At 38.1% G+C, this 16,726-nt stretch overlaps 1 protein-coding gene across 1 annotated transcript; it reads left to right on the plus strand.

Annotated features, from left to right (window-relative positions):
* The first annotated feature begins 415 nt into the window (after nt 1–415).
* LOC127851298 (dual serine/threonine and tyrosine protein kinase-like) lies at nt 416–14,982 on the plus strand. Its single transcript, XM_052384999.1, has 12 exons — nt 416–473; nt 871–1,088; nt 3,280–3,420; nt 4,768–4,998; nt 8,384–8,541; nt 9,054–9,195; nt 10,483–10,840; nt 11,192–11,855; nt 12,441–12,623; nt 13,146–13,281; nt 13,847–14,028; nt 14,465–14,982. The coding sequence occupies exons 1-12, from the start codon at nt 416–418 to the stop codon at nt 14,685–14,687; spliced, it is 2,694 nt and encodes an 897-aa protein (XP_052240959.1). The 3' UTR covers nt 14,688–14,982.
* The last annotated feature ends 1,744 nt before the right edge of the window (nt 14,983–16,726 follow it).

Here is a 16,726-nt window from a genome sequence, read left to right on the forward strand (position 1 = left end):
CGCCCTGAAATATGAAAAAGATATTATACATTTATATATATATAGAATTTCCTGAGGGATATATAATATCTTGAAAAAGATATTATACATTTATATATAGAATTGCCTGGGACACGGATGGGAAACGGATGGGAAACGGATGGGAAACGGTTCTGTCCCAGAAGCCTAATTTCCCTACTACTAACGAAGGCTGGTATCCTCCGATGGATATTCATTCACGTTCAAGGTAATTAAGTTTTTACATAACCCGTAAACACCCATACGTATTATGTTATTATCTTCATTTGTGTATGCGTTATTTTTTTTATAAAGATTTTGATTAATGTAAATATTATCAAAAGTATTTGTATATTCCTTTACCGTTATATTTTTCCGTTTAAACACAGAAACAGACAAAGAAGCACATTAGGTGGAGATGCAGCGTGCGACGGAAAGCGATCACATGTTCCGTGTCAGTCGCGCAAGAGGGGGACGTAGTTCAAGCGAAACGGACGCACACTCACGCTGCTGACCCTTTGATGCGGAAAAAAGTGGAATTGATACGTGATGTAAGTTATACTTGCGTGTTTATGTGTGTACGATGTTTTGATAAAATAAAGAAAATGAAGCGTAATATAAATTATTTATATATTGATGATAAAAGTTATTTAATCATGTTTTGTTTATATATTATGTTGTAATCTTGTTCAGTTGAAGACAGAGGCTGTGGCTGATGTTTTCGCGGCCTCCCGTAGATTGGTTGATGACCACATGAAAGTTTTCGACACCACAGACTTTGACCTGCCCAAGCCGCAGAAATTGACGAGGCTTCTCAACCGTGCTCGAGAAAAAAATCGGCCAACAGACCCATAAACCGTGCATGTTACACAGAAGAAACAAGCGCCGGCAAAAGCAGCTTCCTGAATTTGCTGTTGGGAACTGATGTGCTTCCGTACTCGTTGCTGTGCGCGACGTCAACCATTTGCCGCGTGCACCCTATCGCGACAGACGCCGAACGTTACTACGTGGTACACAAGGCAGACGGCACGGAACATAGGCAGACGATCCGCGAGAATGACGTGGAAGCGCTGGAGAAGTTGACACAGGAAGTGACGCATCGAGATGCTGGAACGGAATATAAATGTGTGGATATTGACAACTGCCGCTGCTCGGGAACAACGTGCGTGTACTTTTATACTATTTTTATATTTCTAATTTGCGTTAATTTATATAAGTAATTTCTTATTAGAATGATTGATTACAACTCATGAAGTTGAAGTTTGACCAGTTGGTTTTTTATGTGTTCCATATGCGAGATATTCGCATGGTTTCCAATGTCAACCGCCTTTAACTGCGACAGAGAGAGAGTGGGTAGCTTTGTTTTTTAATATACGTATGGTTAATGTATAAAATTAAGAGATGTACCGTAATTGCTCTATGTTTTCGGACACTAAAAAATAATTATTTTTGTTCGTGTCCGAAAACTTAGATACGAAAAATATTCACAAAATACAGGTGTCCGAAAACTTAGAGTCGAAAATTGAAGTGTCCGAAAATAGCGTCAATTGTATCAACGACTACCGGTAATAGCACGAGCTTATTTTAAATAATTTTAAATGCTTAATTCATTTGACAGAAAGTTACTACAAGGTTGTACTTTGACCAACGAGTTCAAAGATGAACATTTGATGATCATTTCATTTCCGAAAGCTGTTGTTTAACACCTTCCATTGTTCGTAAAACTTGCAATAGGGTGCATCACACTTTGAAGCGTTTAGTATTTGTCACAGTTATTTTTATTGATAATGGGTAGTTCCATTGCGGTAGATAATTGAACTGTTAATTGGCACTGCCCCTGATAATTGTCATAACGCTTCTGCTATAAGGCGAAACCATTGTTTTATACCGATTTACAAGGTTATTTACCCAATAACGCAAATGTAATGGTCCGTTGCCCTCAGGCATGCACCTGCCATGTTTTATGATGTAAATCTTGTTGTAAAACCCTATGCTCAAAGTGTCATTAGATATCGAAAACAGGACCGAAATTTTGTAAAATAGCGTTATAAAATATACTGTCCGAAAACTTAGAGACATTAATTATGGACGAAACTCGTGTTTCCGAAAATTAAGAGTCACGAAAAATAATTATTTTGCCAAAAAAGGCGGTGTCCGAAAACTTAGAGTAATTACGGTAAACAAATCTAGCTTTTTATATCGCATCCAATTTTGCAAAGATTCTAATTATAAACGAATGCGTCGCTGCAAAAATTATACTTTGTTAAACGGCGTTATCCTTGCCCCTATATAAATACTTAAACAGACACATACAATCGACGACATCGTTCATAAACTCGCAATATGCGTAGTAAAACACTTATTAATCTAGCAGGCATGTCAAGTGTTTTACGTGATCCAGCATGCATATATGGTTTTGTTTCCGTCCAATAAACCAATTAATACTTGTGAAAAGGAGACCACTGAGGTTACTGTTGGAACTACTAGTGTTTGTTCCATGTAAAACGAACCAATATAGTGCCCGTGTTTGTTCCATGTTAAACGAACCAATATAGTGCCCGATATGATTAAGTATTTATTCCATACACATATTCATGTCCGCAGTGGAAATATGCAAACTTTAAATATGTAAGGCGTTTTCTCATACAATTCATTTAACAAAATGACCAGATTTGATTAGACATATATTAAGCGGTAATATACCTTTATGTTATTCTGCGATATATTTTGATGGACATACGTGTACTTCGAACGTAATATGATGTAATTGGTATTGAGTATCATTATTCCTTTCTTTCGATTCAACGATGGATTTTGGTAAACCTTATAATTTACAAAAACAGTTTGGCCAAACTATTCCACAAAGCACATATCAACACATATCGATATGGTAAAATCTAAATAGAAACTTCGGATTCAAGTAAATTAAACTATTCAAGTGATGCAAGTTTTGCCAAACAAACAATTCAATATAACTTGCGAATACCTTTCAAACAGTTATATTTTTATTTATCTGTGTCAAAGTTTCATGAGTAAAAAAACCCTTACCGTAATCTTGTGTTTCGTTTAAATTACTCGACTCTTGTTTGAATTTATGAATTCATCGTAACGTTTTAAGAATCGATGTATGCAGGTTATATGGCTATTGCGTGTCATGTATTACTAATATATGAAATCCACGAAATTACGTGTCAACGAATTAGTTTAGTTTTATTAAACAACGAAATTTCATACCGACGATTTTCTAGACGTTTACAGTAAATGGTTTTATATAACATACAGTCGCATGTGACAATCGTTGACACACCGGGCGTCGGTGAGTGCAAGCTGCTGTCCGAGAAACTGTTCGAGTACCTCCCTAAGGCGGCAGCCTTCATCTACGTCCTCAACAGCGCCAACTCCGGCGGGGTCCAGGAGGACAGGGTACGTTATGTATACCAGCCTCGCTCGGAGAAACCGGGGTTTAACCCAGTTTTGCCTAGTGGGCTCTCCCATTCGTCTAATTGGATCAATTTATTTCCAAAATTATGGATGTCTAGTATATTTATTTCTATATTTAGAATATTTCTTACAGAAATTCCTTTAAGCAAACAGCACAGACACAGATGAGACGCCACATGATGCGGCGTCTCATCTGGGTCTACGCTGTTTGCGAAGGCCTTTTTTTTCTAGACGCTATGCATAAATGGGTTAATGCATGTGCTTCAAGTGTCGTCCCAGATTAGCTTGTTCAGTCCGCACAGGCTAATCAGGGATGACACTTTCCAGCAACACTGGATGTTCGCTATGAAGATATTTCCATTAAACGTAAAAAATCATTAAAGCGGACAGTGACGTCCCTGATAGCCCGTGCGGAATGCAGATTGTTCAAAGAGAGCGGCTCATACGTAATAATAACTAACCATCAACATATCATACACCTTTTACATAAAATATGATCCAACTACTAAATGCGACACTTTCTGTAGAAATAATAAAATGTGTCCTCAAAAGACATGTTGTATACATATTAAGTTACGATCATCTACACTCGTTTCCTTCAAAAACAAATACTATTGATAAATGGGCCTCGCTCTGGGAAAACCGGGCTTAATGCATGTGCGTTAAGCGTCGTCCTATATTAGCCTGTGTTGTCCCCACAACCATAATCCCTAATCCGTGACGACACTTTCCGTTGTAACTTTTCGTTAAAAGAAAGTCTGTTTTAAACGAAAATATAGTCTCAGCGAAAAGTGTACTATCTGATTTGTACTTGCGACTCTAATGGTTGATTACTTATTTGAGGACGGTTTATTCTTGCAATTATTTGCATAAAACCGACGATTCTTTAATAAAAATACACCTGAAGATGACACAAGTAAAACAAGGGGTATTTCTGATTATCAAATACACTTTACACGGCATTGGCACGATTAGTTAATTAACAAGCACATGGCTTTTATTTATTAATGTTTGTGTGTATAAAAATGATACAAATATACATAGTATTATGAGCATTGTTCTGAGAAAACTGGAATTAAGTCATGTGAATAAAGTGTTCTCGCAGATTAGCCTGCAGTTTGCACAGGCTAATCAGGGACGACACTTTCCGCATTGAAATGATTTTTGTTTAGGAAATACATTGTGTACTTTCTTCAAACGAAAAAGACCATAACAGCGGGAAATGTCGTCCCTGATTAGCCTGTGCGGACTGCACAGGCTAATCTGGGAGGACACTTTACGCACGTGACTTAAGCCTCATATAATCAATACGTATCTTGTTGTTCGCAGCTGGTGACGATCTTCAATCGCCTGAAGCTGGAGGAGACTAAGGGCGGCTTGTTCAGTTTCGACCCCAGTTGTACCATGTTTGTGTGCAACAAGTGGGATATCGTGGAGGAGCGGGAGCGGAACCAGCCCGGTTCCGAGGCGCAGGTCTGGCAGGACACGGTGGACAAACTGAAGAAGCACCTACCGGGCTTCTCCTGGGACAGATATATGTACAAAATGAGCACCACTGAGGTACGATTAATTGAGCGTCGTTCTGAGAAAACTGGGCTAAATGCATGTGCGTAAAGTGTCGTCCCAGATTAGCCTGTGCAGACCGCACAGGCTAATCAGGGACGACACTTTCCGCTTTTATGGTATTTTAAGTTTCAAGGAAGTACCTCCTTACCGAAAATCAAGTTTCGGCGGAAAGTGTCGTCCCTGATTAGCCTGTGCGGACTGCACAGGCTAATATCGGGTGACAGTTTACGCACATGCATTATGCCCATTTTTATCAGAACACGACACAATTGCTCTTTCGTTCGCGTTTGTATTTGCATCTTATTGAAACACGCGGTTGCACCGGAGAGGGTTATAATTTACAAATGCACAACGACTGGGTATGCAATATAGGTATGCCGATTTTGCTTTGTACAGAGTTATTTTTAAACAGTTGTTTGCATATTTGATTGCATCTCGCGAGTGTACAACAATACGATTGCATACTTGTCATCGTTAAAGCAGCCATGCATGTTTGATTCTCGCTCTGGGAAAATTAGGCTTAACGCATGTGCGTAAATTTTCGTCCCAGATTAGGCTGTGTATTCCGCACAGGCTTGTCCAGGACGACACTTTCCGCCTTAACTGGATTTTGTTCAGAAAAGACTTTATTTGAACGGAACATTCCATAAAAGCGGAAAGTGTCGTACCTGATTAGCCTGTGCGGGCTAAAAGGCTTATTTGGGATGACACTTAACGCACAATCATAAATCACAGTTTTCCAACACCTGCTTGTACCGCACGTAAATTGCAATTTGCACGTGTTTCATTACACACACCGAACGTTATTTACTTTGTAATCAAACTTACCACATCGAATCTTATAAATCATTTTGCTTGTTACGACTTGCAAATAGATGTTAAGAATTGACCTTCAGCCCCATTAATTATACTTTAACATGAATAGGATCGTATTCAAGAATACGATATACATTCTACCGGCACAGTTTGCGTGGGTCCTCGATGATATTTATGCGGTAAACTGAAATCGGAGATATTAGTTGACATACTTGATATCGTGCAAACAGAAGTATTGATACTTGTTATTGCATATTCAATTGAGTCGTGTTCTGAGAAAACTGGGCATAATGCATGTGCATGAAGTGTTGTCCCAGATTAACCTGTGCAATCCGCACTTTCCGCCTAAATTAGATTTTTGCTAAAAAGAGACTTCATTTTAAAGGGATCTTTTCACGCTTTGGTAAATTGACAAAATTAAAAAAAAATGTTTCAGATTCGTAAGTTTTCGTTTTAGTTATGATATTTGTGAGGAAACAGTAATACTGAACATTAACCATTATATGCATCTTTTGACGATTTTAAAACCTAAAAATTATAAAGCGTTGCAACGCGAAACGATTGAATAATTTGGAGAGTTCTGTTTTTGTCGTTAAATTTTGTGAAACTACGAAGATTGCTTATATAAGGTATAAAATACGTCAATAATGTGTACTCGGCGGAATAGCTCAGTAGGCTAAGGCATTTTTACTTCAGGACTCTGGCAGGACTCCAGTGGTCACTGGTTCGAAACCTGCTCCGGGCAATGTTCTTTTCCTTTTTTTAATTTTTTTCTTGATTTTTTACTGGAGCTTTTACGATCCAATGTTTAAATTTATCAATATAAAGCATTTAATGAATAAGTTAAAAAAAATGCCAAAATCTGTGAAAAGGCCCCTTTAACGAAAAATAACATAAAAGCGGAAAGTGTCGTCCCTGATTAACCTGTACGGATTGCACAGGCTAATCTGGGACGACACTTTACGCACATGCATTATGTCCAGTTTTCTCAGAACACGACTCAATAAAATGTTTAATAATGTTCACTGAAGGTAAATATTAATGATTGTTTCCTAATGTGACTGTATTTTAGAAAGATATTGTTCGTTTAAGATCTTTTTGACAGAATCGTATATCATTCCAATTTAATTAATATTTAAGATATTTAATTATAAGTAATGTTTTCACATCCTAAAAAAAATTAGAAATTTACGAAAAATATTAGAGTTACGTTCTTAATTATATTGGATGAATGTACCAAATATGCACCACTGAGATATTGCTATAGTTTGTGTACCGGTGTACCCGGAAGGTTTAGATATTTACCCCCGGTATGTCCGTTTTTTATCGTGTGCCGATTTGTCGATCCGAATCTGGATTCTTCAAAAAATGGGAATACATGTACTTCTTCTTTTTTTGTCCTTATACATGTAGTTTCGTTTGTTACAGACATTAGGGAAAACTAAAATATGGATGCGTCAACTAAATAATAATTAAGTTATGTTGATGAAACGCTGTATGAGGATAGACGGCCATATGCGGAATAAGCACGTTATTTCACTGTTATCAGACCACAATTGTGATTGCTCTGGTTACAGAAATATTCGGAAACTAAAATCTACATCTAGCCATACAAACAGGTTCTGAAGCTAGCTTCGTACAACTTATGAGTCGTGTTCTGAGAAAACTGGACATAATGCATGTGCGTAAAGTGTCGTCCCAGATTAGCCTGTGCAATCCGTACAGGTTAATCAGGGACGACACTTTCCGCTTTTATGATATTTTTAGTTTCAAGGAAGTCTCTCCTTACCGAAAATCACTCTGGGATGACACAGTTTTCTCAGGACAAGGCTCTTATGGAGATCTGTTCTTACTCCGACATCATAAACCCGGTAGCGGACTGTTGTTTGTCTAACCCATTTATGCCTAGTGGACTTTCCCATCCTTCTAAATTGGATCAATTTATTTCCAAAATTAGGGATGTCTAGTACCTTTATTTCAATAGATTATATTTAGAATATTTCTTACAGAAATGAATATTTCTTACAGAAATTCCTTTAAGCAAACAGCACAGACCCTGATAAGACGCCGAATCATGCGGCGTCTCATCTGGGTCTACGCTGTTTGCCAATGCCATTTTTCTAGACGCAAGGCATAAATGGGCTAAGACAATCCTCTAGTAATTTACTGGACCGGTTGTTCCGCATATATCCTATAAACTTTCACAAGACAATCCGTTGGGTTCTGTGCTTATTAACTCTATCACAATACATGTATTTACGTTTTTGGTGAATATTTCCGATAAAATGCGGTGTACGATGTAGATAAAAGGTGCGTTTAGTGTATATGTCTTTAATGTACACCGATGAAATCTCTGCAGCTGATGTCAAACAAAACGATGCTAATTTACGTTTTGTTCTTGTATCATAACACGTTATACAATATATGAAGTTGCTGATTCAACCGGTGTTTGTTCTTAAGAAGGTTTATGATATAATATTACGATTACCGCATAATTATTTGACATTTTTATACTTTGTTAATTCTTATTCAGAAAATAAATTCACGTAAGTTGTTTATTCAGGCCAGCAGATACATCACTTCCGGTATCGGCTACACGGAACGGTATGCGGCGCTGATGGGAGGGCTGCAGAAGCTGATCTTATCGAGCCTCACGGGCAACGCGAACACGGGCCGCGCTCGAGAAAAACTGGGCTGGATGCATGTGCACGTCACAGATTTGTATGTACAATCCGCACAGGCTTATCCGTGAAGACACTTTGCGCACATGCATTGAGCTCAGATTCAGAAAGAGGCTCAATAGAGACGCGTTCTAAGAAAACGGGGCTTAATGCATGTGTCTGTCAGCACAGGCTAATCAGGGACGACACTTTCCGGTCTAATGGTATTTTTCGTTTAAAGGATGTCTCTTCTACACGAAGAGCCAGTTTCGGCGGAAAGTGTCGTCCCTGATTAGCCTGTGCGGACTGCACATGCTAATCTGGAACGATACTTTACGCACATACATTAAGCCCAGTTTTCTCAGAACGCGACTCAATAGATCTCCATTATCTAGCTGCATGCTCTGGCTGTTCAGTTTCTTTAAATTAAACATTGCTTACATTCCATTCTCCGCACTAATTGGCTAGAACAGTACTTATAACTCATGTATTTTTTCACAAAAAGTCATAACAAATATATGGAAAGAATAATTGTTTTTTAGGCTTCCTGTATCATTTTACCTCAATTTCCAGATGGATAGGCAACTTTCTCGAGCAAATACGGAAGTACGTGGCTGCACGCGTTAATCGTGCTCGCGCAACGGAAGTGGAAAAGAAACGCCTGTTCGAAGAGGTGAACACTCGTCTGGCGACGCTAAGAGAAGACGCGGGCCACGTACGTGTGTCTGCTTTAAACATATTGAACTCACCACTCTTGAGTTAATACCACTCATGTCTTTTACTATTAAAATTAGACATAATTTATACTCACGGTTGTTTACAGAACTCTGCTAATAATGTTTCTAGATTTGCCTTTTTTCTGTGTTTAGTTTAAACCTATTTATTTTAGCTCAACGAAAGCTTAAGGCTTATTTGAAACACTCTTGAGTCCGTTTCTTGTTACTAGAACCAGTACTTGGTGTCCATGGGGAAGATGGAAAGAACTCTACGATAGTGGGGATCGAACCCATGAACTACCGGTCGCCAAACGGACACCATATCCACTACGCCATGGCGACGGTATTTCAGCATCGTTCATATGCATAAAGTGTCGTTCCGTATTAGCCTGTGCAGTCCGTAAGGCTAATCAAGGACTGAATTTTCTTCCTTTATGGAATTTTTCATTCACGGAAGTCTCTCCTTAGGGAAAATTAAGTTAAGGCGGAAAATGTAATACCCGATTGGCCTGTGCGCACTGCACACGCAAATTTGGGACTACACTCTACGCACATGCATTAAGACCTATTTTTACAGAACGAGGCTTAAATCACTAGCTGATGTTGACAATACTATCTGCGGAATACTGTTAGTGCCATCGAGGTTACACATTAAAATTCGGAGGGCGACAATGCGATTGTGCAATAGTACGATGGCGACAATGCGATAGTATATGGCGACAATGCGACAACGCGATAGTACGATGGCGACAATGCGATAGTCATATCTTACTGTCACCATCGTATAATCGCATTGTTGCCATCGTCCTATCGCATTGTCGCCATCGTACTATCGCGTTGTCGTACTGTCGTCATCGTATTATCGTATTGTTGCCACGTACTATATCGCACTGTCGCCATCGTATTGTAGCACTGTTGTCATCGTTTTATCGAATTATCGCATTGTCGCCATCGTACTATCGCACTGTCGTAATCGTATTATCGCACTGTCGCATTGTCGCCATCGTACTATCACATTGTTGCCATTGTATTGTCGCACTGTCGCCATCGTACTATCGCATTGTCGCCATCGCGTTGTCGCATTGTCGCCATCGTACTATCGCATTGTAGCCATCGTACTCTCGCGTTTTCGCCATCGTACTATCGCGTTGTCGCCATCGTACTATCGCACTATCGCATTGTCGCCCTCTGGCTTTTAATGTGTAACCACGATGGCCCTAACGGTATTCCGTAACTATCTCCTTAGGATAATTCTGGATTTGCATTTTCCTGTATTTATTCAACAGGTGAAGAAGAGATTACGAGAATTTGCTCAGGTCAGATGTCGCAATCTTGCGAGTTCTCTCTTCGCGTATTTACACGACCCCGATGTACAAGCTCGGATTAAACTCTGGACAGATTTACAGGCGCCGGTTATCGAAGCGGACGATTTTGACGCGACGAAACTTAAAGGAGAGCGTATGATACAAGCCCGAATAATGGATGAAATCACGAAGTGGGAAGCTGGTAACCAAATAGTGAAGACAGTTCAGGACGAGCTTACACACGAATTTAAGCTTGAATGCAAGTTACTGACGGAAGAGTGTACTGATATTCAGAACCTCATAGAAGGCGATATAATAACTCCAGAGAGAAGATTGTCAGGTATGGTTGTGAATAAATATGTTTGTCACCCACCGATAATCTAACCCAAATGTGAATAATACCTCCACAACAGTTCTTTGTCTTGCTAAATAATTAGACTGGTTTGTATGGTCGGCAATGTCATCTTAAAACTGCATTTCCGTTTATATTAAAAGTTAAAAATGATACTTACTTCTGGAAAAACCTTTCGTCGGATTGGTCATTTATAAAACCTTCAGACAAGTACAACCATAAAAATGTTGAATAAAAGTTAAATAGACTTTTACAAAGGTCACTAAGAAATAATGTATGCTTGTAATTCGTGAGCTACCAGCGACTGCTGTCTAATTTTGTCGTAATGGTCTTTTATAGATTTTGGGAAACAGATCATTGAAGTGAAAACCTCTGTATTTACCACAAGTGAAAAGGTGATTTTGATTGTGGCTGCTCCCCTATGGATCCCCGTGGTTACAGCCGCCTCGTTGTTGTTCCTGCCAGTGGGGGTTGGGATGCTTATAAAACAGACCGTTCAGGCAAAACAGCAACGAACGGAATATATGAAAGATAAAGCGAAGTACATGACAATATGGACAGAACAAGTGATCGAAGATTTCTTTAAAGAGTCGGTCATCGACAAATTTATCTCAGAAACGTACATGTCCTTGTTTGAGAGGAAAATAAAGGACCTTTGCGAAGAAACTATTCCGGCACAGATAAAGGCAGACATTCAACAAGTGGAGCAAATACAGAGAGACCGGCGGTCCTCCAAGACAATTACCCGAGAGTTTAAGCCTATTCAACTCACGCTGCAGGACATAATTGGACAACTCAAACTATACGGATTAAAATTCGTCACGAAAGACTTGATCGATGTAGCGCATATTCGGCGAATCCGTGAAATCGGAAAGGGCAGCTTTTCTACAGTGTACTCGGCGCTGTATCCGGCCACCGGAAATGGCAGAGAAGTGGCTCTGAAGATCCTAACGCTGCGTTTTGCAGACTTATATTCGCAGCTGACAGAATTGGAGTGTCTGAGGTAAGCTTTACTGGCGGTGGTAAGCGCCTTTTTATTGGAAACAACTTAACTCATTTATGCCTAGCGTCTAGAAAAAGGTCTTGGCAAACAGCGTAGACCCAGATGAGACGCCGCATGATGCGGCGTCTCATCAGGGTCTGCGCTGTTTGCTTAAAATAATTTCTGAAAGAAATATTCTAAATATAGAACTAAATATACTAGACATCCCTAATTTTGGAAATAAATTGATCCAGTTTAGAAGGATTGGAGAGTCCACTAGGCATAAATGGATTAGAGAAGAATCAGATTACACATGTTCTTCTCTTGTCCAAACTAGCGATCTACTCTAGCAATCGCTAAGTCATAACAAAATTGTTTTTTTGTAACTTATGCTATCCATTTTCATAGCTTTGTGCAGTCTTCAATTTTCATTTTCCGGTTTCATGTATTTCAAGAAATTAACATTCAATAATATCGCTTACTTTTGACACGTTATCATTGCCTTAAATGAAATATATATTTGACTCGACTACTAATACAGTGTATATATATATTCAAATTATTATCATCATGGGTTACAATCCATACAAGCTTAGCGCATTGCAGGAAACTCAAACAACATGAAAACATCGTAGAGTTCATCGGTGTTTGCTACTCTGATAAAATGCCGGCGATCACTGAAGGGGGCAGTCTGGAGACCATGAGTCAACACAGACTCATGTTCATGTTTGAAATATGTGACCAGTCATTAGAAGACTTCGTCTTCAAAACGCAACATCTTCAATGCGGGTTTGTATTATGCAGGATTGTCTAACACTTGTGCTTGCAGCAGATGTTTTCTTCTCTGAAACGCGTCTTCATTTGCGATCAATTGCAACATATTTCAGAAATGTACGCAACATATCAGTTTAAATCAATATATTTTATGTGAGAAAATTTGACCAAATCTAGTATGAGAACGAATTGCTATACCTGTAGTTGATTTTCATACGGAATAGGGAAAACAAAACAAATTGCGTCTTCTTGAAACAATTATAATATACCTCAAACAATATGTGACATTGCATGTGATAAATACTAAGATTGCTTTGTGTGTTAGGGCCTGTTCATAACTTAAGGTCAAAAACTAATAAATGCAAAACTTATTGCCTGTTTGATTGTTAGCTGTTAATCATTCGCCGAACGGATACGTATCAATAATGTAATAATAATGCAAATAAATGTGATTACATCAAAATTGTATTCAATAACAATTCAATGCTTAAATAAATTCTGTGTGTGACATAGATATGGTTATTTCATGACTATTAGGCACTACGACTCAAAAGATCGACCGACCGAAGCCCTGGATTTCTACGTGAAAGCAGGGGTTGGCATAGCCAGGGGACTGGCTCACATTCACGCCAGCAACTTTGCTCACAGGGATCTTAAACTAGCCAATGTCCTGGTAATGCCGAGATACCGTTAAAAAGATTTTAATATTTTCTTTTTATATGTATACGTCTTTCGAATTCCAATATTCATTTAGGCCATTTTATAATCTATTTGTTAATGTAAAAATATCGGATTTTTGTGTATTGCTCTTATACTTTTACATTTTAAAAATGAAATAAGTAACAGTTTTAAACGTGTCAATACTTTGAACTAATCCAATCTTTAGTCAATAAGGTTTTGTTTAATGGTAGACACTATTTTCCACAATAATTCGAAGAATAATAATTGAGCCCCTCTCTGAGAAAACGAGATTCAATGCATGTGCGTAATAAGCCGTTCCAGATTAGCCTGTGGAGTCCGCACATCCTTATATGGGACGACACTCTCCGCTGGTATGGGACGACACTCTCCGCTGGTATGGGACGACACTCTCCGCTGGTATTGTACTTTTCGTGTAAAGGAAGCATCTACTTAGCAAAAATCCAGTCTAAGCGAACAGTGTCGTCCCTGATTAGCCTTTGCGGACTGCACAGGCCGATCCGGGAGGACAATTTACGCACATGCTTATATGTATGCAGATGAGCAAAGGGATGGTCAAGGTGTGCGACTTCGGCTTTGCCAAACACGAGGCGGACTTATCTGGCACATACACAGGTACCCGTACACACATGTCACCAGAAATACTCTCCGGCAAGCCGTATACGAAGAAGACAGACATGTACAGCCTCGCTATAGTTCTCTGGGAACTTTGGTATGGAAGGTTAGTGTTATTTAAAACAGCACTGATTATGATACCAATATATGTTAAAATTCGTGTAAAATGGGCAATTTAATTTTAGTTGCAATGGTACTATACTTTTTACGTGCATATGCACTATACTTTCAACGTGGGATGCATTTTTTTCTTATTTAAAAATTAATTGTTATTATTATCTTTTTTTGTAATAATTTTGGGTCATATATGGCTCGTCACTTGTCATTGATAAAGTTCCTTGTTTTGATATGATTTTTCTCCTGCCGGTGCTACATGATTAACACTATGTTTACATTTCTTAACATTCAAAGTATTTGATTTCAAACCATGAACAAAATTATGTTTTATTTGTAATGCTCTTTTTACTAATTGTTTACCACAACCGTAAATTATGCATATGCGTTTGGTAACTAATTTTTACTCGAGTTTTTTCCTTGAACAGACACGCGTATTCGGAAGACACTTACGATACTTTTGACGTCGGGACCCTGCTAGATGCCATAAAAAAAGGGACCCGCCCAAATTGCAGAGAAAGATACGCCATACCATCTAACCTTGTTCAGTTGATCGAGAGATGTTGGGATGGCAACCCAGACGTACGACCCACCGCAGAGGAAGTGACAACAGATTTACAGATTGTATTTAAAACCAGACATTCTACATAAATAGTGTTATGAGGTGGTTCATTAGAGAACATGGATTGAACAATTCAACTTCTGATGTAATGAAGTGCGTCTTGATCGATATATTTTGCTCAGTATCACTGAACGTAATCTTTGAAAGATCCTGTACTACATGTGGCTAAGAATGTCTACGTATAACACGTGTACAATCATGAAAATGTAAATACACAAGACCAAAAAAGAACAACTGTACACTGCTTTGAACCGTTGTATTCAAAGTAACTTGTCCTTCAACGCGAACACCTTATTCCAGTATGTGCATGAGCAAGTAGGACGAACCAACTGGTCGCATTTTATTCTATAAAAAGGTCCGTGCTCTGAAAAGGGGGTTTAATGCATGTGGGGAAAGTGTCGTCCCGGATTAACAGTCTTCACAGTTTTATCAGGGATGACACTTTCCGCTTTTATGATTTGTTTCGTTAAAAAAGTCGTCACAGGCTAATATGGGACAACACTTTACGCACATGCATTAAACCCCATTTTCACAGAGCACATTATTATTGTTAATGGAGTAATTACTCTTTGGTCTACTGAGTGTGCAGGCACACCAGGTTTGTGGTTGATTCATGAACAGAGGTTAAGTAACAAATGTAATTGTATATCGCGTAAATAAATGCATTATTCGAAATGTTAACTCCACAATATAATACATACTGCACTTGGAGACTTTTCTAACGCAACACTTTTCAAACTTTAATATCTCATTTATGAGTAAAGATTTTGATTTAAAATTTTACATGTGATCAGTTGACTACATTCTGAGCAAGCACGTGAGTTAGGATGCCTGCAATTTACCAAAATGCGCGGTTGCGCTTTTAAATATTCATATGATCTATACATTTTTAAATTAATTTTATGTTTTCCTGGTGCAAGAACTCACCTTAAATGATGAAATATATATAAATTTAGAATACTATGGCGTTTCACCATTTCCACGTGCACACAGATGAAGCCATACATACCCCACCTGTTAAATCGCTCGTTCGTCACGTATGAATAATTTGATCTTGAGCTTGCTTAGATTAAAGTCAAATGATCACATGTACACTTTTAAATCAAAATTTTAACTCACAACTGAGATATTCAAGTCTCAAAATGTTGCGTTAGAAAGGTCTTGAAGTTTAATGCGAGTAAGACAAATTTCTTCTTTATTATTTACACACAAGAATGCAACCATGTAATGGCAATATAGTAGTTTTGTTACATTATTTTATTGTCTTACAAACGCATGTAAGTGTTTGTTCTAACGGTGTATTGGTTATTCTGTTATTATACAAGTTACGAATTTGTATGATATACGTTATGATTTATAGTTAATACTATTACATTAGTGAACAATAAACACATCCCAGCTTCAAAACTACCTCATTTGTATCTAAGCCTTGCATGTTTATATACTTAAATTTTATGGTGGCATTTCTAAGTTAAAATTAAATCGTTTTTTAGTGCATTTTTACGACATGCAGAAATAAACATTGAACACATGCATTTAATAAGTACATAGGCTGGTTAATATTTGAAGACTTGTTAGAGAACGTATAAAGTATGTCTGAGAAGAATGTTTGTCAAAAACATAAAAAAAATTTTTTATAATTGAAACAACTTTTGCCAATTCTAATTTCACCTGATCTTGATGTTGCTTCTTGTTGAGATGATTCTTCATTATATGAGGTCACATAAAGGTCGTATGCAATTATATATCGAGCTTTGGAATATTTAATTAGTGTGTGCGTGCTTAATGGTTTTAAAAACAGGGGGGGGACTTTGTGATATTTTCTATTGCCTATATGTCTTGTTTTAATTTCCTCAATATAATTTGACTAATGTATTTCAGAAATTAATCGTCCAACATTAAAAAAATGTTCAGCGCTAAAGATCAAATGTATGCCATTACATGCTTACGCCTTTCATGTTGCCGTAAATTCACGAGCAGGACTCGGTGGTATTTCGGCCATCTTGTTTTTAAGTTTTCCATTGTATGTTTTGGAACTTTTGTCCTTGCTTTAGTATATATTTTACAA

The sequence above is a fragment of the Dreissena polymorpha genome, chromosome 11 (assembly GCF_020536995.1).
Source record: "Dreissena polymorpha isolate Duluth1 chromosome 11, UMN_Dpol_1.0, whole genome shotgun sequence".
NCBI lineage: Eukaryota > Metazoa > Mollusca > Bivalvia > Myida > Dreissenidae > Dreissena > Dreissena polymorpha.